General features: G+C 26.7%; 1 protein-coding gene across 1 annotated transcript; it reads left to right on the top strand.

Annotated features, from left to right (window-relative positions):
* Positions 1-4496: 4496 nt before the first annotated feature.
* LOC136985386 (rho GTPase-activating protein 19-like) lies at positions 4497-23083 on the top strand. The gene is made up of 8 exons (XM_067282657.1): positions 4497-4708; positions 4791-4877; positions 6766-6975; positions 8076-8287; positions 8423-8575; positions 12772-12924; positions 20281-20376; positions 22941-23083. The coding sequence occupies exons 1-8, from the start codon at positions 4513-4515 to the stop codon at positions 22962-22964; spliced, it is 1131 nt and encodes a 376-aa protein (XP_067138758.1). The 5' UTR covers positions 4497-4512; the 3' UTR covers positions 22965-23083.
* The last annotated feature ends 1194 nt before the right edge of the window (positions 23084-24277 follow it).

Raw genomic sequence — 24277 nt, 5'->3', positions numbered from 1 at the left:
GAAATAAGATTGGATCGTGTCATAAGAAAGATCGATCTTCAGTATTTAACTCGGCATCGTTTCTCGATTCTGACCGGGAGATGTTGATGGAACTTCGAAACCTGCACTCGTATTTTAGATCGTTATGGTTTTAGTCCTGACTTTTTCTTTTGTTAAACTTCCCAGTTTCTCGATTCGGTTTAACTTCGATCATTCGTATACGAGCGTCAGAGTCAAAGTTCGAACTCTCCGGATTGACATTGATCTACAAGAAATCTTCGTTACTTTGAACTGGGATAGTTCGAAATCACGTTAGTTCGTAACTGTACTTTTGTCCCAGCTGGTTGTATAGAGATTTACATGTTAAAAAATTAAGCTAGTTCGAAATACGGCTACATCGAAATTTGAAGTGAAAATTCTGTCCAAACTGTGATATGTGTAAGTCGTTCGTTTAGATCGAATTGCTTCCAATAAAAGAACAATAGACCAAGAACAACCTGATCAATATGATTTTGCTTTTACATTAACACATTTTCGGGTGTCACGAAGAGAAAAAAAGGTTAGTTCCTGGGTAAATGGGGTACAGTACATGAATGCCTTTTTTTCTCTTATCTCATAAAATACAACTAGTTTTCAGGATTGCAAAATTGGGCTACGAGTAGCAGATTAAGATATTGTAAGGCTCTAGGCTACTACTTTTTGAGGCTACTAATAATTTGGACTTATATTTTAAGGAATTCTGTTTTACTTTTTATAAAACCTATCTAGCAACCTATATGTGTTTTGTTCTCACCCCAGGTTGCTAGATAGGTTTGGACGGCTGGATGGCCAAACGGTCAGGTGGCAGCCTACCGCTCTGGAGGACCCGGAATCGCATCCGAACGAGTCAAAAAATTCCAGAAATTTTTCGGGGATGGTCCGTCCAGATATGTCGGGCCCATCCCTCACGACCCAGCCGCCCCATTGTGGGCTTAGCCGAATCCATAATAGGCTTGCTAAAAAAAGAGGCCTTCTTAGTGTTCACAGGGCAGAAAGAGTTTTAAAAAAAAATAAAAATATCAAGCGATAAGGAGCCATATAGTACAATCCATCTCTGCAGCCTTAATCGGATCCTCTCTCCAACTGTGGATCGAAAACATTCAAAATATTCTAGGAATTATGTATTAGTGGGGTGTTGTCTCTCCTGATGTTATCTATCTTGCATTCCTCTAGCCCGTGCCTTCTCACTATTAACTGGACTCTTCTTTCTCTTTGTTCATCTGTTTCGTTTCTTCTTCTTTCTCTATTTGCTATACGTTGTGCTGCTTCTAAATTCGTTTTCTGTGAGTATTAATGGATTTCACAATTGTTTGTTAGTATTAATAAAGTTTGGAATAATTTTGAAATCAAAAAGATGTATCGAAGCAATTATAAGAATTATATTAAAATTTTATAGATTTAGTATAATTCTTATAATTGCTTAGATACACCTTTTTGATATCACTAATATTAAAATAATACTAAAATTATAATTAATACTATAAATTTTAAACCTAAACTTTATCAGTATAAATACTGTAGACATACAGTACATACTAAATAAAACATATTTATCTTTAATAAAGATTTAAAGTTAAAATAAAAACCACACTTTTCAATATTTCCAATTTCCATATATAAAAGGTTTATTTGGAAGATATAAAAGTGAATTTAATAAATTTTCCATAGCATTGGTTCCTCAAAAGAATAGAGTATCAAGATTACTATATGAAAAAGGAAAAAAAGCAAAGAACCTTTAAAGAGCTGGAAGGGTTTACGGGATATTTTGTACTTGTGAAAATCAATCTAAATATTACTCTGTATATAGGAGAAACGAAAAAAAATTCTCAGAAAAGAGTAAAAGAGCATCAAGCAGCTATCAGATTAGATATTATGATGTCACCATGGTATTTACTACGGTTTCTCATTTCCAGGTCTTTTGCTTGTCCCGGGATTTCGGGGGAAAAAACACTGTTTCTCCGGTATTCCGGAAAATCCCGGGATGTAATTAATTATTTTTAAAATATAAAAAATATCTTGAATGATATAATTATTTTCGATTTTTTAAAAGAAATTTAATACGTTCCGCAACGTCCAAATCATAATAATAATGCTGTGTAAAATATATATTATAATTACCTTTGAATTACGTAGAAATTTTCACAAATGGAAAAAAAATTATTAAAGTTTGTTGGAAACTGCATACAAAAAAAAAATAATAATAAATACCTTTAAATTGAGTTGAAAATTTAAAGAAAAAATAAACATAGATCAAACCTGTTTTTTCACCCGTAGCGTCGAAGATTTCTAGTTCATTTTTGAGATGCGTTTGAGTACTCTTTTGTTCTCAAGTATTCTTGATTTGTCTACCTCGGCTGCTTTAATATGACCCTCTTCTTAGGCCATACTTAAATTGTTAAAAAAATTGATATTTGCACATTCTTTTTAAAAATTTTAATATACTTTGGATTGCATTTGTTTAGTTAAAGTTTAAACAAAATAGACGTCAACACACACATATACGGAATCTTTTCCGTTTTTTTAAATTTAATTTTTATTGGTTCAAGACATCTCAAAACGCGGAGAAAATTCTCGGAGGGTCAAATTTGACACGATTCCAATACTTTCCCTATACATATACATACATAACAGCTGAGAAAGTAAAATGTAAGCCGCCAAATATTCCTTTGTAAACTACTATATCGAGTAAAAAATTATATCCAATTTATATACAGTATTTTATATATATTATATTTTAAATACCCTGTTCTATATTATCAATTAAAATGCCAAAACTATAATATCAGAATCAAAATTCTAGCATAGTTTATTAAGCGGCCGGATGGCCGAGAGGTAGAGGTGGCAGACCCCCGCTCTGGGGGACCCGGGATCGAATCCGAACGGGTCGAGAAATCCCCAGGAATTTTTCGGGGGGTGGTCCGTTCGGATATGTCGGGCCCCGTCCCTCACCACCCGGTCGCCCCATTGTGGGCCTGGCCGAACCCATAATGGGCTTACTAAAAGAGGCCATCTTAGTGCCCACAGGGCGGAAAAAGCTAAAAAAAAAAAAAAAAAAAAGCATAGTTTATTAAATAGAATATTTGTCGAAAACTAATTGTGTAAAATCACATTTCTTATATATAACTTTTTTGAATTTGATAAAAAATAAATAATAATAAATTATAGAAAGTAAAAAATATTATACATTTTAATATCGTATTAATTTCTGGTATATCAAATAAAAGAAAGAAATAGTTTGATTGGTCCATATATCACGTTTACGCTACGGACCAATCAGAGTCTGGATTGGTTTGTTACAGTTTAATTGAATGGCGGTTGGTTCAAATTTTGAATTTCGTTAATCTTGTAAGTAATCGATTGTTTACAAAAGTAAAATATACATTATTTATTTTGATCACATTTTTAATTTATAAATGCTTCATTTTTATTTATGAAATATTAATTATCTTAATTTTGATTGTTAAAGTTATTTAAAAGTTTATATAAACAGATTAAACATTTTAATAATATTATTTTAATTCTTTGTAAATAATTTAAATATATACAATTTCATTTACTGGCAATTGGTTATAACAATCATCATCATTAGAAGATCAATTATGAATTTATCTTAAAATATGAAATGAAAAAACAATATTGCCAATTGTGGTTTGAAAAAATATGATATTGGATAAATTCATGTTACATACAATTGAATGAATGATGATAAAAAAAAAAAACCTCTAAAAGTGAAGTTATATATGCTTTAAAAACATTTAAGATTATTGTAAGCTCTCGCTGTCAACTGACGAGAGACTCGTTTAAACATTTTAGAGTTCAGATTGTATTTTGTAGAGTGGCAGCATAGAAATACAGTATTCTGGCAAAACAATTGCTGTAGTTTCTATTTTTTGGAAGAAAATTCACATCAGTATAACATTTAAGATCATTAAATGTTTTCTTTATTTCATCTGAAAAAGCCAAAAAATTGTCTTTACCCATTAAAAAATTTCCTTTAATTTACTTATAATTTGAAAGTTGTAAATATTTATAATCTTGTTATCTTTTACCTCATTTTTTTCTATTGGCTACTTACAATAAAAATTTTTAATTTTTATTAATCTATTAATGAGTTGTATGAAAAATATGTAATTATTTGTATTTCTTTAAAAGAAAACATTAAAATAAATAAGTATTATGAGATAATTTGTTCATAAAATTGTTATATAACAGGCACCTTATTTTTCTTCTAAAAAATATATTCCAACTTGTCATATCCATCTTCTAGTTAAATATGCAATGTACTGCAGTATTTGTCTGATTGAAAGGGATGTACTGTTTTCAAAATATTTTATAAAGATAGTTTGTTAAAGGCTGTATAATAGTTTTATTTTGAATTTAATATATGATCTATAAATACTAAAACTTTATGAAAAAATTAGAAATTTTTTTAATAAAAAGAATTGTATCCATATAAACTTTATCATTTTTAGAAGTTTTGAATTGAATAACAAAATGAATAACATAAACAAAGTTGAAGATATGAATGCTGCTATGAAGTTAGAAATGAAAGATCCTGAAACATATTCTACACTATGTATTATGCATTTATCATTTTTATTAGATTTAAGTAATGAAGAATTAGAGATAATATTAGAAAGCAAAAACAGAAACATAACAAATGAAGCTAATGATTGTAAATCTAAAAAAGGTATTTTGTTTAATTTTGATATAAAATGAATATTTTAAAATTTAAATTTTAAAATTCAAATTATATATTTTTCTGTGATTAGATAAAGAAAATATTTGTGGATCTCCGTTAACTCATGAAGGAGTATGTAGAGTGTATCAACTGATTGCATATTTGGGAAAAGATTATAGTGAGTTTCATATTTAAAAAAATATGATTAATTTATGATATAGAATAAGTAAAAGATTTTTTATAATAACTTATTTAATTTTTATAATAATTATTTATTTTTTAATAATAATTTATTAAAAATTAAATAATTTTGAAAACAATTTTCATTATCTTTATTTCAATACAATATTTTAATAAAATTATCAGTTTAAAAAGTTTCAAAAAGTATGTAGCCTAGATTATTTTGCTTGTATTAAATACTGCATAAATGTTTTATTTGAATTTCTAAAAAATGTTGAATATTGATTTTAATTTCAAAAACTTTTCATAATTAGATGCAATGAATAATCAAGCAATGCAATTTTAACTTTTGAAACTATAAATTCAGTTTATTTTTGAAAAGTTAGTAATAATCTTTCAATGATCTTTTTGTTAACAAGTTTGAAATACAGTAGAATCTCACTAAGCTGGCACTTAGCTTCTGTGGCAATCCAGTATTCTGGCACTACATCTTATTACAGTGCAAGGTCCAGCAGGAGACATTTGTATCTGCATTATGGTGTGAAATTCTTATTAAATAAGCCATGTTTTTTGCAAATAACTAGAAAAAGTATTTAAGGTTAAAATGGTTGTTGCAAAAAGACAAACATATGTTGAACACTTTTTCTAAGCAATAACTTTTTTGATATCAAATACATAATAGCCTACAGAGATACAATGTAATATTAGAAGACTATATATAGTTTTCTTTTCTGTAACTAATTACTGTATACAGTCAACTCCCAATTTAGCAGGTTAATGGAGGGTACGTAGACCATAGTAATTTGAATTCCACAATAAATTCACAAATAATTTGAAAATAAATATGTGCACAATAATAGACTCTTTAGTATATTTTAATGTCATAAGGGAACTAAACAAAATAAAATGCATAGTACAATATGAAAAATATAGCTCATTACCAGTCACAAAGACTTTACTCATTTAAAAACTAAACAATAGCATTTTTAAATAAATAATATGAATAAATAATTAATTGTGCATTAATTATGCTACATAACTATGATAATTATAAATGGTACAGTACATTAACCTAAAAAATCAACACTACTGAATTTAACAACTAGACATGCACTATCAGGAACAAATTGGCAATTGTTTTGCACATGCATTCCTGTCATTACCAACCACTGAAACTCAGAAAATCTGCCCCTATTAAACAAGGAGTTGACTGTATTAAAGAGTTTAATAATACAAGTTATGATAACTTGCATGTATTAGATACATGTTTTATTTACCTACAATCCAATAATCCAGAAAATCCAGTAATTTTGTAATAGATGAATTTTAATAGTGCCAGATTAGTGAAATTCTACTGTTCATATATAAAACTGAAATACTAATTGATATTCAATAAATTGCAATAGATTGGGATTTAATTAAATGTCATTTTTTTTATATATGTATGTTTTTGTTTCAAAAAAATATATTAATGGCTTTATTTTGTATTAAATGTTAGATTATTTGATTTCTAATTTTATAATATCAAACTGCTTTTTATTATAAATTTTATTTTGAAAATGTTTTGTTTGAAATTGTTATACTCGAGTTTGTACAGAAAAAAATTAAAAACTAGTATTTCTTTTTATTGTAGTAATATAGTTCTTGTCTCAACAAATCGATTTAAAGAAATAATAACATTTAAATTACTGTAAAAATTGGTTCTTCCTCATATCTGTGATTATAGGAATTCAATAAATGAATTGTTTATAAAAATACATTTTTTTTTTTTACAGTAGAATGCATAAAAACTTATAGCAGTTGCTTTCTTGTAGATAGTATTGAAGTCTAAAATTTTATTTTTTTTCCTTTATACTAATATATTTCTATAAATATTAAAATTTCAGATATTCGTCAAATAGGAATATTTCGCAAAACAGGAAATGTTAACAAACAACAGTTATTAAAAAGTGTGATATATAATGGAACTGAAATTGACTTAGATTCTTCGGAATATGGTGTTCACGATTGTGCAAGTGTTTTAAAGTATTTTTTGTCAGATTTACCCGAGCCATTATTAACTGAAGCACATTTCCATGCTCATTGTCAAATTACAGGTAAAAACAATTTATTAATATTTTCCTGCTGAGAAAATGAAATTTAAAATAAAATAAATACTAATTTTGAGATAATTATTTCTTAAAATAAATAAATTGGATGTTATTGCAAAAAAGAGTTGGCAATATCTTTATTCTTCACATAGGAAATTGTTAAAATGTTTTACTTAGTTTTATTTCTTAGCATATATATATATATATATATATATATATATATATGACATATGATCACTTGAAAACTCTTGTTTTTGATAGACTATTATCACCAAAGTCTTTTTGCAACATTTCCAATGTTTTTATAGCAGTAATTCTGCTGTGAAAACAAAATCTAATGCATGTTCTTTGCTTAATTATACTAAACATTTTGAAAAATTGCTGGTGCAAAAATTCTTTACACACTTATTTGCAATTAAAATATTTACAATTATTTGTAAACAAAAACAGACAAATGACATATGGATTGCTGCTATATGTCAATGAAAGTCATACTAAATGACAACAGTGCCCTCTTGCAAGTGCATAGTTTAAATGAACCATTCCAATAATTTTTGATTACAGTAATAAACACATGATTGCTGAGGCAGTTAAGACACCAACTTACAGCTCTGGAAACCTGGAATTGAATCCAAGCAAATTGAAATATTCCAGGAGTATTTCGGAGGTGGTCTGTCCTAGATTTGTTGGGTCCATCTATTGCCAACTAACTATCCCATTGTGGGCCTGGCCAAATTCTCAATGGCTTGAAAAAGTTCTCTTAGTGCCCATAGAGTGGAAAGAGTTAAGAAAAAAACACACACATATTAAAATTGGGTAAATTTGTACATTTAAACTATTAAATAAAATTAATAAAAGATGATATAAGTGTGTTTATGTATAATTTCTTGTGAAATAAATAATTTTGGCTATCTAAAAAAGCAGTTTTATTTTTATTAATTATAGATAAATACTAACACATTTTTTTACATGTCTTATTTATTCAAATGATATGGAATCATCAGGGAAATTTTTATTTCAGTTCAGATACTAATTTTAACTTTTTAATTTTTGTTTATTTTCATTAAATAAGTAATGAATTATTAATTTTTAATTATTTATTTTAGAAATGTATAAAGATACAAATCATCAAGAATTTTTTAAAAAAAGAATAAAAGCCATTCAATTATTATTTCTCTTATTGCCACCACAAAATAAAAGTTTATTAAATGATTTGCTGATGTTGCTTTATCGTGTAAATCAAGCTAGTGAAGATAACTGCATGGATGCTTCTAATCTGGCAATGATCTTTGGACCTCATATTTTGTATCCAAAAATGGTTTGAATATAAAATTTTTAAATTGTATTTTAAATGATTTTAAATATATTTATGAATTTGTTTTGATATAAAATTATCATTATGTCTGATTCTATTTATAAGACTTCTTAAATAATTATACATTTTAAACATTAGACATCTCCTGAAACCATGCAAGAAAAATTAAATTCTGTAATTTTGGCTATGACATTTATGATTGAAAATGCTCCAGAATTATTTTGTCATCCACCTGAACTAATAAAGGATGCTCAGTTGTATCTTTCAAATAATGATACAAAATTACCAGAGGTAAGAAAATTTTTAGGAAATTAATTATTACTGTACAATAGTATTTTTTTAAATTATGGTAAAGTTGATTAATTAATTAATTATATAAAATACAGATTATCAATCATAAATTACTAAAAATTTATTTGTCTATAAATAATGACAAAATGTATACTAAATTTACTACATGTTCAAAAGCAGTAAATTTCTAAACCATTTTAAATGGTATTTGATGTCATTTATCAAAAACTTAAAAAATAAACACAGCGCCTTGCCAAATTATTAGATCCATACAATTTTTGATGTAATAATAATAATATAATTGCTGATAGGATTATTTAAATATTTATATTTATTATGTCTTATGAAATAAAAAGTAAGTTTTTGTATATAAAAATTGTAATATGATAAAATTTAAAAAAATTAAAAATTAAAATTAGTATTTTGTATGACCAGTACCTTAACAGCCAATAGTGCATATATATGATGAGGAATACTCATTATGTATATTTTTATTTTTGTTCTCATCAATGGGCTCTGGTGCCATACCTTAATAAAAACCTCTATCAGTTTCCTTTTTTAGGAAAAGTTGATATTTTTACATTTAGTGTCACCATTAAAAAATGTATTAGTAATATTTGGTAATTATAATAGAGTAAGAATAAAATAAAAAATATACTCATTCCTTCAGCAATATTATGAAGAAAACAAAAGAAAATAGTATAAAGAAGTATCATTTTAGTCAGTAGGTCTAATAATTGGGCATGGTACTATAAATTTTAATTTTTTTCTGAATTAGTTTCTAGATGAATTAAGCAATATTTTTAAGCAATTTAATGAAGCAGTTTTTATATTTGTTGAAAATAATTTTTTTTTTTTTTTTTTTTTTTTGTAATTGAAAATAAATGTTATAAAATATAGGTAAACATAACAAGTTGCTCAATATTAAAATTTTATTACTTTGATGTAAGATTTAGAAAAATATTTTGCTGAATGCTTTCAGACTGTATATTTATAAAATCAATGTCCATGATTTTAAGGAAATAATATGTATTTAAAAAATAATATATCTAGCACTTACTGTAGATAAAAATAGTATTAAATTGAATCATTTGAAAATTAAAAAAAAGATAATCACAGAATTTAAAAATATTTACAATACAAATTAGTTGAAGGAAATTGATAAGATTTTTCTCAATAATTTTGAACAAATTGATTATAATTTTTACTTTTACAAATTTCAATGTCAAAAAATTTTCAGTTTTTCACACAGCAATGGAGATTTTTTTTTACTTTTTATTTTATTTTTTGTTCTTTTTTGCCCTGTAATCACCAAAAGAGTCTTTTTTTCCATACCCATTATGGATTCTCCATGCTTCTCATCTGTTTAATCATACAAACAGCTTAATCAATTTTATCATGCTTTTCTTTTCAGACTTATTTCCTTGAGGTGTTTCCATTTTGTACAGCCATTTTGTTAATTTTTGCCTCTTGTTACAATATAAGAAATAGTTAACAAATCATAACTGTATTCTTTAGCTATTTCTTTACTTGTTTTACAGCTTGATTTTAAATAATTCAAAATCTTCAATTTTTGATCAAAATTTAAATAGGTAAGTTTTCTCTTCCTCTCTGCCGTGACTAAAGTGGATATGCAATGGACCTAAACTTAGCTTAACAACCAAGGATGTTTCCTGGTTAAAAACTCCTCAAATGAATGCAACAGTAGGAAAGTGTGAGAGACAACAAAAGTATGATAGTAATAAGAATAGTCATGAACCTATTAAAATTGCAAAAGTTGGACAGATTTGCAATGTACAGTCTTGGGGTAAGAAACCAGCTGTCTGTTAATAGTTGTTGCTTGTTGGAATTTTTTAATGCACATATCAAGTTGAAATTCGATGGTAAAACACCAGTTGGCTTTAAAAAATACATGCATTTATGTGGTTTGTGCTGCTATAAGGTGTACAGTTAAGTGGGTACACAGATAAGTACTATACATAAAATTTTGAGGAACTTATATTTTATGTACTTATCTGATTTATACTATATATAGCACAATGATGCAGAATATTGACATACAGTAAGACCCCGCTTAACGTGGGGGATGCGTTCCTAGACGACAAAGAGCTAAGCGAAACAGCGTTAAATGAGGTTATTTTAACATTGAGTAAATAGGGATAGGTTAACATGCAACCAAAAATAAACAGATTTTACTTTAATTTTAAGTTATTTTTATATTAATTTGCATAATAATATATGTTAAATAACACATTAACATATGCACACAGAAATATAAAGTACATTTTTTGTGACGAAGGTCCTGGCTCTTCTGAAATTCTTAAGATCTCATCCAAAACGTCTCGTTTTTCTTTTGCACTCCTTTCAAAATCTGGATCATTTGCTCAACAATTTTGGTTATTGTTACCAAATTTTACTAAGGAAATCTGTGGAGAAATTCTTTGGGTTCTTTGTTTTCAAAATCTCTATTTTCCAGTTCTACACAAATTCCTTCTTCTGCCAGTTCTTGATGGTCGTCGTTCATAAGGCTCTCACCAGAAACCTGCAGTAACTCCTCAATATTCTGCTCATACACATCTCCTAGTCATACTGTATCGGTTAGGTTGACAATTTGGTCAACCTGACGATACAGCGATAGGCTCTTCTCGTTGAGAATTCTTGGATACTTTCAGCCATAACTTCTTCCATACTCTGTTCACGCATTTATCAGTTAATTCTTGCCAAGCCAAGTCGATATTTCCTATGGCATCCATAATGTTATATTTTTTCCAAAATTGCACCAAACAAACATAGATTTAAGGGAAGTACAGTACACTTTTTTGCCACCTTTTGCTGATTGGTTTGTGTTCGTAAATAATCGTATAATGTACGAATCAATGAAATTCTGTGAAAATTAAAATCAGTGTAAATTTTGAGCTATTTTTATGCTTCGAGCAGATCGCGTTATATTGAATCAGCGTTAAGTGAGGCAGCGTTAAGCGGGGTCTTACTGTATATCGATATAATAATTAATAAAATTTTCATATTTCTTATGAACATTTTATTAATTTTAAAAAAATGTAAAATACAGAGCATTCACAAAAGATAAAACCTTTGTTGTTGCCTTTTCCTTTCCATTTTATTAATTATTAGGAAATACATGATTAGTGAATTACATTAAAAAATTATACAATGATAATAAATAGGACATATAGATATGCAATAACAATGTGTATAAAATAAATATAATTAAAATTTTAAGGAAAAAGTGTCCTTCAGTTCACTTCCTTATCATTAGTTGAACAATTCTGTATGATGACTTATTATTAGCTGAATTATATTGAAAAAATTCTCAGTACTTATAATTTATGATTAATTTTTCTATATTAATGATATTCTTTCCACAACATACTGTTGATTCTATAATTCTATTGACAATTCTTCTGAATATATTTCTATTTTGTTTTTTTAGTTTTCCCTTTCATCATTTGCTTTCTTTCAATCACTTGTAAACTTTCTTAATTTTGAAAAAGTCAAGTGAAATTAGTTTCAAAGAAGAATTTAAATAAAATTCAAAGCATTTCCATTGAATTATGAATTATTGACTATGATATATATTTGTAAAAATAATTTTGCATTTGATATATAAATGAATTTTTATGTCATCATATTGTATAAAGTTCAAATATTTTTCTTGTATATTGAATGCAATCTGGAATTTTCTTTCAATTTCATGATTAGAAACCATTTCTACAAATTATGGAAATTAAACAAAATAATTTCTTTGAGAAAATCCAAAATATATATCATGCGTATATTTTGGATTTAATGTTAAATATTTATAATAGAAATTGTCATTGTCTTCTAGTTTGAAGAGTTAGTTTGAAATAACAAGAATATAAAACAAAATGGCTTCACTTTTGTCAAATTCCAACACCTTCACTCTTATTTAAAAAAAAAGTTTCCTGGAACAGGAGAAAACAAATCGGCACAGGAGGTGCTGAAAGACAATGTTTTTGTGGGGAGAGAGGAATTTTGGGCAAGGGGAGAAGAAGCTATCTAGCGGATATAAATATATATAAAAATTGCTACATTTAATCACTAAAAGCTTATCAGCTTAAAATTTTAGGTTTCCATATTCTCTTTCTTTCTATATATATTATACATTTTTTAAAAAAGTGAATTATAAAATTAATTATCTAATAATAATATTACAGCCTACATCTGTACAAACAGAAGTTGTTTTCTGTAACAGAAAGACATCAACAGAAAGTGATTCTGCTGAATATACTAAATATGCTGTGGCAGACTTATATGCTTATGTACAAAGTATGCCTGATTCTGCAAAGAAAAAGAAATTTTTAAAACAGGTAATATATTAAGGGGTTCATAAGAAGTGTTTATGAAACCGTGCCGGTGCTTATTCTGCAACTTGAACACAAACTATATGGTGTATTTTCTCGGACACATGGCAAATTTCATCACTAATCAACTGAAGAAAATTAGTGATGAAATTTGCCATGTGTCCGAGAAAATACACCATATAGTTTGTGTTCAAGTTGCAGGGTTCATAAGAAATTAAATTTTATAGTTGACTGAATAAAAAAATCATATTAATTACAATATAAATGATATATTTTATTATGGAGTTATTTAGTGTTATATAAACATAATTTTTATTTAAATCAGTAAGTTTAGCATATTTATTTTTTATGATGTTTTATAATACAACAATTTATTTATCTAATGTTTTACAATTACATTAATTTTGTTATCTGATCATTAAACAGGTTTACTGTATGTTTATTCTAATAAATTTACTTATATTAGTCTTTTCACATTCTAGTTGAAATAGTTTAATATTTTATTTGTATTAAAAATAATTTACTGATTTTATTTTAATAACAAATGGGACGGAAAGATATCACATATATATATATTAATCCCAAAGTGCTGTATTTATAATTTTTTTGCATGAGTTAATTCTAATGTTCAACAGATGCTGTAAATATTCTTGAACACAAGTAATTATATGTTACTATTTTAATTCCATAAAGTTTTAAATTATTATTTCAGTCTTTAATATTAAAATGAACAAAAAACAATCTTGAATATTAGCTGTCCTTTATAATAAATTTATATTATTTGTTAATACATCAATAAAATTGATTACAATAGACCAAACAGGAATTTAATTTTTTTAAATATTTTGAAATACAGAAGTTTGTTTAGACCCGGGATGGGCAACCTGTGGCCCTCGGGCTGAATGCGGCCCGCATTCATATATTTTGCAGCCCGCGATGCATAAAATGTGAATAAATATATCAATTTCCAGCTTAAGGAAGTATGCAACAAAATTCAAACATTATTTTTACAACTTATGTATGTGAATAGTTTTTCCCGCAATGAATTTAGTAAAAATTAAAACAAGAAACCGGCTAACAGACACATCGAAACTAATTTAAAACTAGCAGTGATGAATATTTAACCAAATATTTCCAATATATTACGTTTACATCAGTTCCAGAAGCTAAATTAAGTATACCTATGCTAATTTATAAATATATATGAATAAATAATTCTGATTTACCAACATTTTTTTCCTCTTTCTCTTGTATGCGGCCCGCATCAGTTCAAAAGTCTTAAAATGCAGCCCTTACATAGAAAAAGGTTGTCCATCTTTGGTTTAGACTGATACTTTTATTTGAAAATAAACAGAGTGGAATTATCACTGAATACATTGTTACTTTTAAAAAATAAATATACTTAAACTAAAATAAAATATTTTCAATAAAAAAAATTGACAATAATGTGAAATGTAGAAAGTGTAATTTATATATAATATATATAAATATATAAATATTTGTAAACAAATATTTACTCTACACTGTTTAATAGTTTTCTTCATCCCTGACAGCTTTTTACTTGTAATAAAATTTCATTAGCATGTTCTTGTTTGTGTAGATGATGAAATTTTTCCAATAGTTTCTATGTATTATGAAAGTCATATAAATGTAATGAAATGTGTACTTTAAACAATGAAGCTAGATGACCTGTCTGGCTAGAACTTGACACAGATGTGTGTAATTTGGACTAAAGGTAGGCAGTTAAGCTGCCATCTTGTATTTAATTTTATAATTAAAAATAAATAAATTTCACTTAGAATATTTTAGAAGAAAAGATTGATCCAAAACAGGACTTTAACCTGCAACTTCTGTTTACCATGCAGATTGTTGCCAATTATACTAGCTAGATCTCTATCTGATCTTTGCTTCTGGCCAATTAATTTATGAGATATATAGTCACTCAGTAAGCCAGTTGAGAATGATGGTCTCTATAGTATTAAGAAATTACACACCAATTACTACTACTTCTTTTAAAGAATGCACTAAGAACATTCAATTAACAGTTGTTTATGTTTTTCTAAGCACCTTGGCATGGTGTATATAACTTATATAAAATTACATAGGAACCTAAGCCCAATTTATAGTTATAATCAACTGCTGAAGACAAAGATATTGGATAAAAACTTGGCTAAAGGATGGGGGCTTAACCAACACCTATCTTTAGTCCAGATTATTTTTCTAATATTTGTATAATTAATTTGCAACGTTCTAGCCTGACAGGCCATCTAGCTTCTCTGTTTGAGATTCAATAAATAAATATAATGACAATTCAAGTTTAATTCTGTAACAATAATTTTTTATTTTTATTGAAATTTTATTTTCACATTTTCAGTAAAACTTTCTTCTCACCGAAACTCTGAAACAGTATAACTTTTTATATAAAATTCAAATTAATAAATTTAAAATTGTAATTTATTTTGTACTTTTTTAATACTGTTTCATAAGAATCTTACATCAAGATCCTCATATTTCACGTATTTTAAAATAATATCATTTTGTTATTATTTGTAAAAAAAGAAAATATTTACATTATATCAAAATGGCTCTTATTATATTTCAAGTTATAATAAAACCAATAAAAAGTATGTTTATAATTTCAAAATAAAATGGCAGACGGTATATTTCACAATTTAAAAATGGAAGAAACTAAGTTATCTTCACTCTCATCCTGTCCAATCATCAACGAAAAACAATCTTTCCTTGAAGACAAACTTTTTATTAAGGCTATGCCTCTGCAAAATTATGTAAAACAGTTTTGAAATGCATTGATGATAAGCCAAAACATTTTAAAATATATATGTAAATGAGACAGGATGGGAGTGAAGATGACTTAGTCTCTTTCATATTTTAAATTGTAAAAAGTATGTTAAATAATGAACATATTAAATGAAAAAACTGTGCAATGTAAATATATATGAAGAGTAGACAGAAATAGGTAGAGTAGACAGAATTTTGCAAATAACAGTAATTTTAAATTTTTGTTGAATTCAAGCAGAACCACATCATGAGTACATTAAAAATTGAAACAAAATTATTTTTTTGATTTTATATAAATAAATTAAATGAAATAATTTCAAATGATTGGATGCACTGTTGCTTCAAATAGCAATAAATTTATTTAAGATCTTAATTATTTTTTGCCTCTATATCCTTACTTTTATTGATGTTTGATTATATCCATGTCTACTGTTGTAACTTGATCTGGGCATCAAGTCAAAGGTGGAAATTCCAACATACTTTTGTTTGTCTGAGAAAGTCCTTGTGTTGTCATCACCCCAGTCAGTCATATCTGAGAGTGAATAAAGTTAATTGTTAATTAACTACTTGTTTTTATGTGAAACAGTGTCAAAAACAAAATCAATACAAAAGTGGCGATGAGGATTAAAATAGAGACTTACCAGTGGAAATTACAATTTGAGATCAAAAGCCAGAAATGTTGATCCCAGGAACATCAACCAGTGCAGTTTGTTTTTAACCATTCAAGATGGACAGCCAGTGGAAAACACAAGGATCGCTTTAATTTTTGCTTGAAGGCAAACCAGATTGAAAATGACCAAGACAAGTGTGCTTTATTTTTTACTGTGTGCAGTGAAACTCTATATGAACTTGTAGTAATACTCATAGCCCCGAAAGAAACAACACAAGTTAACTTCGATGAAGTACTTAATGATCTTGATAGCCATTTTGACCTGAAACCTAGTGAAATCATTTGAATTGTTCAAATTTAACTAGAAATCACAAAAACCAGGAGAGAGTATCAACGACTATGTCATGGAACTACGAAAAATTGCAATGAATTGCAACTTTGGTGCCTCACTAGAGCATATGTTAAGAGATAGGTTACTGGCTGGTTTAAGGGATAAAGGAATACAACACATGTTATTGGCAAAAACGAACACTACTTATAAGGCCATTTGGATGCAGCAGAGGCAGCATCTAAAGATGTTAACTAGCTTGGGTCAGATGGAAACAACACCCAAGTGTATAACTTAAAGGTGGATTACAAGAGAAATAATGAGCCAGCCATATTACACTGTTTTCAGTGCACCGGGAATCATAACCTGAATAATTGCCAATTTGCTCAGGTAATATGTAAATTCTGCGGAACAAAGGGCACATAGAAAAAGTATGTATCACGAAACAAAAGAGTGGAAGAAGAAAAATTCCAAACCAGAGAAGAAACCAAATTGGGGCAACAGGTACCACAGGAGTGGCCCACTTGGAAGTTCTAACTGATTCTATAACTCCTAACTGATGAAGTCGATTCAACTCTTGTTCTACCTTTGTTCTCAATGCAAAAGGAACCTGTCTTGCTCACATAAAAATAGGCTTTGTTTCTTTATTTATCGCTAAACTGACTGCGTTGCCTCTAAATAGATCCATTTCTGAATTATTGAATAAATGCTGGAATTCTTGCATCAGATCATCTGCATCATGTTGGTGATATAGTCCCTCTATTCTGATTCCCAATGGTTCAAACCTGTTAAGTTCGATATTCAATTCAACAAAATTGTAACGTGTGTGTTTATGTTATGTAGTGTTGATGTAGTCCACAGCTCTATCACACGTGTCAGGTGTGTTGTGTAACTATAGACTTGGGAATGCAAGGAGAGATCTTCCTGTCCAGAGCGGGAGAAATTGTGCTTTCCCTTTGGTGTGTCCGGTCTGTGCTGACCAGAGTGTGTGGCTGTGTGGCTGGCAAAGAACCAGTGTTGTGTTTTTATTAATTAATTGTTGGGTGCCTGAGTGTTACTCGCTTGTGGAGTGCCAGAGTGTTACTCGCTAGTGTTGAAAATAAATTTCAAATAGTTTTGTTGTTGTTGTGTTATAAATAATCCGTGAACTGTTTTAGACCGTGTAAACGGGAACATTTAAAAACATTTTACAAAACCAATTTTTTCTAACAAATCTTGGCCCATTTCCTTTAATCACTAACAGTGGCAGCAAAATCAATACAAATTAAATCTACTTTGGACTTTGCTTACTAATAGGACTTATTATTTCTGACTAGAATCTCCTCTATTTGCTAAATGGAAACTACACCAGTGTAATAAGTTCTATTAATAAACATAGTCCAAAGTATATTGATGTATATAAAAAAAATCACTTCAATCCGAATCAGTTGATTTTTCTCACCGCCATTAAACACCAAGCTAGGTGACTCAAGACTTTATTGTAGCATATTTAAAATGTATTATACATCATCATTTTTTATTATCTATGTACTTGTGTGAACATTACAAAAAACTTTTAATATATTTTGTAAACCTATATGAGTAGGTGTTACAATGTAAATATTGTATGTTCTATTTTTTTATTCAATATAATTTAAATTTTTATTATACAACTGTACAGTACTCCAGCCATGTGAGAAAGCTGATCTGTAGTCACCATCATCTTTGCAGTCTGTGAATAAAAGCTAAAATTACAGTAACTTAAACTGGATGTAATAAGTATAAAGTAAGATTTATTGATTATTGTATTTGAAGATTGGAGTATTTTTGTTTTTTGATGTGTGTTATAGATGTAATGGTTTTTTAACCCATTTTTTAAAATATTTTTTATGGTTTTATAATTGTATTTATGTGGAAAACATTGAATGTATAACAGAGTTTCAAACTGTTTTTCTCTTTCCAATACATATAAGTAAATATACAAATCATATTATAAAAATCTTAATAAATAATTACAACAATGTCAAGTCTTATAATCATACCCTTGTTTCTAGTCACAACAGCCCAAAATGCATATGATGTATAGTACATTTTAAATATGCTACAATAAAGTCTTGAGTCATCTAGCTTGGTGTTTAATAGCTGTGAGAAAAATCAACCAATTTAGATTGAAGTGATTTTTTTATATACATCAGTATTATACAGCACCCATACTACATAAAAGTCCAAAGTAGACAATGATATAATCAAAAATCAATTATTTAAGATCTATTTATGGTATATGCTATTACTTTTTGAAATGTAGTGCAATGAAATATCATATTTAGCCAAACTACAGTTGTACAATGTTTTTGTAAATGATTTAATTTTCAGTTTATTGTATCAGTTTAATTAAATTAGTCTTAAATTAAATCTTTAATCTACATGCAGTTTCCATTAATATAGTTTAAATATTTTACTTGAAACTTTTATATTTTCATTTAATATTTTACACACCAATTATTACTGCTTCTTTTAAAGAATGCATTATGCACTTTAACAGTTATTTATGTTTCTTTAATTTCTGTTAGCTTGAGTTCAAATATAAATTTTCCACTTTTAAAGTAGATAATAGTTGGTTCAATCTGAGGAAATTAAATTCTTTCCAAATATAAAATTTTATCAAATTATTTTGTAACCTAAATTTTCAAATCAGGTTATAAAATGATTTGATAAAAATCAGATATATAAGGAAATTCAGAATTTAATAAATTATTATGTGATTTCTATCAAATATTTTTGTACGTATGTAACTTGACAGTTCAAATATTTATTCTTATGTTGGATGGCCAGATGACAGTTACCAGCAGTAGTCTACAGTTCTGGGAATCCAGGTTGAATCTGATGTGCAGTCCCAAGGATTTTTTATGGATCTCTTTCAGATATATGGGGCTTTCTCTCACCACCTGGTCACTCCATTGTGGGCTTTGTCAAACCCATTACAGACAGGGAGAAAAGACTCTCCACCTACAGAGCAGAGAGTCAAAAATGAAAATAAAATATGTATTTATTTTTATGTATGCTAGCCTCTTTTTCTTTACATTGTTTAAAATTTATATTAACCAGGTTGGTAGGTTACTCAATTGTTTTCATTATTTTTTTAGTGTTTAAAAATAATATATTAAAATTTATGAATTTTTCAATTTTAAATATTTTAAAATTAAAAAAATTATATAAAAAACATTCTTATTTTACTTTAGTTTGATAGTTATAGTTGCTTAGATAAATGTAAATTAATATTAAATGCTTCAAAATGTACCAATTTTCTTTAATATTTAATGCATTAAAATTATAAGGATATTTTGATTTTTTACATATTGTATATTATTAGATATTGAATATTGTGTTTATTTATTCAGGAATATTGTTTTATTCAAAGTTCATGTAAATATAAACTACTAATTTTTAATATTTTCAAATACAATAAATATATAGACAATAATAAATTTAAACTTTATATAAAATTTACTATATTAAAATTAAATAAATTTTTTAAACAAGCATTGTGAATTCAAAATTTCTATGTAAAAAAATGAAATTAAAATCTTTAAAATTTATTAATTTCTTATTGGTTTGAGTTACTAAATTATTGTTTTTTTTTAATTAGTTTAACAATCATAATTCAGTTATTAATGGAATAAATTCTCCATCACAATCTCTGAAAAAGATTTTGAAGAAAAAATTGTTTGGTAGTAAATTTAAGGTAAGCTGAATTAAACTATAAATTATTGTATCATTACAATTAATAATAAATGTTAAAATTTAATATTATATATTTGTAAAAAAATAAATGTTATGTATTTTTATTTTAATCAACTGCTTTTACATTAATTATAAGTAGAAAATGCTTTTTATGAGTAATAACTTACAAAAATTAACATTCTAGAGTTTTGAACTTAAAACTGTTCATCATCAGATCACAGTTTTATTACTATGGAAGTGAAAGAAACTAAATTTTGTATTAATTATAGTAATTTTACAAATGTATTATTGATTGAATATAAAGAATTTTAATAAGATGTAGAACAAACTTTAATGAAGATACATGTTATAATAACTTTAGTAGATTTCATTTTTAACTTATAAAACTTATAAAACCAATTTATGTATTCTCTATCTTACAAGGTAGTTAGGTTCTGAAAAAGTATTGTGTTATGTGAATCCATGCTATATGAAACAAAGGACTAGTACAAAACATAGGGTTAAGTTTCAAAAGTTATCAAAAGTATAAATTGTAATACTTTATTAGCTCACGTAAGATGCCAAATATATTATAAGGAAGAAAGCCTATACACTTTCTTCCTTATATCAAAAGTATACTATTCTTCTTCATTATTAAGAGAAATATGTTTATTAAAGCAATCACTGATTAACTAACAATCAATCACAATCAAAATTATTGCATGTATATATTAATTTTTCCTTCTGCTAAAAAAACTGTTAAACGAGGACATTTTCTTTTTGGCAAAATATCGTCATCTGAGTTTTCATGTTGACCTTAACACGAAGTATCTGCAACATCTTAATTTTTCTCTACTTTTTTCATTTTCATTTGTATGTGTTTGCCTTAAGAGATTTTTAAAAATTTAATATTTTTTAGTAGTAACTTTTAATTTAATCTATAAAAACAAAACACAGTGACAGTGACAGTCTTTTGGGTTTATTTAGAACACTATTCCCAACAACAGTGATACCTAGTTTAAAGGAAAGCTAGAATAAGAAGCTAGGACAAGGAAGAAGAAAAACTGTACAATTTGGCTTTATTAAGCCTTGTTATTTATTTTTCTTTTCTTTATTTTCCTTATACCATCTTCCTGCGGTAAAACTGTACTTCCGGCTTCTGTTTCCCTAACCCCACTGTAGTTTGTTGACCCATGTGGTCTGATCTGTTATAAAACAAAAGGGGGTGACACCTGATTGGTCAAGGGGTTACTGGCAGAAGAGGGATGTAGATTCGAACGGAACAAAGAAAAACATTTTCGGGGAGAGAGGAAAGCAGGACGGAGGATATGTGAGGATGAGTACATAAAGAAGACAATTATTAAGGAACGGATTCAAAGATTTTTTTTTTATTATTGCCAGTCACCCCTTTAAACTTTTCATTCTGTATAATTCCTGTATAATTCTATGACTTATATTTTACTCTAAATTTTGAGCCCGATATTAGTATAATTAAGTTAAACCTAAGCTATAGTAAGCTCTTTGTTGTCGGTACTTGGGAACCCGTCAATTGTACTGTAACGACCGGTCCCAGTTAATTTGTAAGCATGAATATTTGTATGTTCAGGATTTGGAATAACTTTTGAAACCATTAAATTTTTATCAACACCAAGCGATTCTCTGGATTCTGTTATTTATTACTTGGCTACAACAATCAGTTCTCAGGAAAGAGGACAAAAGATGCAAAACAACATTAAAAATTTCAACATTTTAAAATCCATGGGCAAATATGAAACAACATGCATACTTGCTTGAGTAAAAAAATATTGAATGATGGTATTTGCAGTTAAAAATTATGACATTTTGTACAGGGATGTCACCAATTCTCAAACTGTGTTAGAGTGAAACTATGTTGTAAGAACACAGTGTTATATCTGAGATTTCCCCAATTCTCAAAACCATGTTATCAGAGGGATACCTGTGTTTTATTTTGTTGATTTTCTTTCTTTCTTGCTCTCATATTTTTTTCACATTTTAATCTATTATTTCAAATGTAGTTAAATTGTTTAAATTACACTATCATCAAATAATTGGATTAGTTTTATGTGTATATATAAATTTTTTGTTTCTGAGATAAGTTTATTGATTTTAATGAAAACAGTTTAGAACTATTTTAAAATTTTTATAACTAATTTTAATATTAAATATTGATAGTTTGGAAAGTTAAGATGATAAGAATAAAAAAAATATTTTGAAATAAAATTATTGATTTTTGAAAAAACTATAAAAAAATTGGCAAAGAATTTTTATATTACACTTGAATATTAAAAATTGTATTATACATGTTATAAAAATGCAAATTAACTATTTCTTTTTATATATATAAAAAATAGATGAAATTATAAATACATTTTTTATTTATGTATAAAAATTTATGAGAGTAATGAAGATAATTTTTAATATTTTAGTGTCAGTTTTGAAATTGTTCAATTTAATTTATTTAACTAAAACCATCATTTAATTTAAAATATCCATATGAAATCAATATTATCTAAAGAAAATTTGAAATTTTTAAAAATAATTTAATAACCATTATTTCTTTCTTAGAATAATCAGGAAAATCTTAAATGAACATTGATGATTAACTGATAGAAGAACACTGCATTGCATAGAGTACAGAACATCATAATAAGAAGCAAATGACTTTATTATACATTGAAAAAATAATATAACTTGATTATTTTTCTTTTCTTAAAATAAATATTGAAACTAATTATATATTTATTAAAATAAAAACATTATTTAGTATATATAATTAAGTGTAAATAATATATAGTAATTAATGAAATAATGCTCCATAAAAATAAATTGTCTAATATTAAAGCAGCTTATTTTCAATCTGAGAAAGTGAATAAGAGCATCTAAACATTTTAATGTTCTATTTTGCTCATAGTAATGAGATTTTTGAATAATACACTTGAATACAAATACTGTATTAGATGTTATAACATATTTTTAAGATATATTCTTTGAAAATGTGAACTTTATTATCCATTTAAATTTTTAAATTTTTCTGATTTAATTATAAAATTTCTGTTACTATAAGTGTTTCATTTTCATAAAATAAAATTTAAATGATAGATTTAAACTTGTATATACTTTACAGTAAATAAGTATAGCTTTTCCTGAAGTTTTCTAGTCTTTTACGCACATATAAGAATAACTAAAATTAAAATTGTATTAGATAATTTTATTTATTTATTTATCCAAAGATTGTACAATTAATTGTCATAAACTGCCAAATATTCTGTTAAGTATTTTTATAAATTAATAAATAGAATTTTATTATTCCATATTTAGTATACTGTATTATTATTTTTTAAATGTAATGTATACAATTATGCTTAATTTTGTATTTCTTTAAATTCTTATTTTTAGTAACTATTAAGAATAAACATTTAAATAATATTTCTCATTATTTGATTTAATTAAAATAAAATGTAGGATAATTTTAAAATAAATGAATTTAATAAGCATAGTTATTAAGTAAATGAAAAAAAAAATTATTAAATTTTATGAAACAATGGTATTTTGTGTTTTAAGAAAACCTCAAATCTGTTTCTTTCATGTAGAGTAATTTTTTTATTTAAGTTATTGATTAAAAATAAGTATTTATTTTTAAAGTAATCATAATTAGCAGTGTTATATCTTAATTTTTATTAAAAAAGAAATGCATAATATGTGTAGTGATTAAATTAGATCACTCAATTTCATAATATTTACTGAAACTAAATAGTAAGTCTTTAGCATAGCGGTTTCCAATCTTTTTTCATTAGTGTATCCCCATGGCATTTCCAACTTTCCAACGAGCAACGCATGTGCAAATCTTGCGCACTTCCTATTTGTAGAGTGTGTTGCCATTTTCAATTTTATTTTGACTCGGT

This window comes from Centruroides vittatus, unplaced genomic scaffold (genome assembly GCF_030686945.1).
Source record: "Centruroides vittatus isolate TY-2023 unplaced genomic scaffold, ASM3068694v2 contig_963, whole genome shotgun sequence".
NCBI classification, from domain to species: domain Eukaryota; kingdom Metazoa; phylum Arthropoda; class Arachnida; order Scorpiones; family Buthidae; genus Centruroides; species Centruroides vittatus.
This window is presented reverse-complemented; position numbering and strand designations above follow the sequence as displayed.

Bases quoted from the DNA above. Each gene is read 5' to 3' on its own strand.
- LOC136985386 (XM_067282657.1), top strand. From the start codon at position 4,513: ATGAATAACATAAACAAAGTTGAAGATATGAATGCTGCTATGAAGTTA. The intron at 4,709-4,790 runs GTATTTTGTTTA...TTCTGTGATTAG, and splicing joins TGATTGTAAATCTAAAAAAG to ATAAAGAAAATATTTGTGGA. The intron at 12,925-20,280 runs GTAATATATTAA...TTTTTTAATTAG, and splicing joins AAAAGAAATTTTTAAAACAG to TTTAACAATCATAATTCAGT.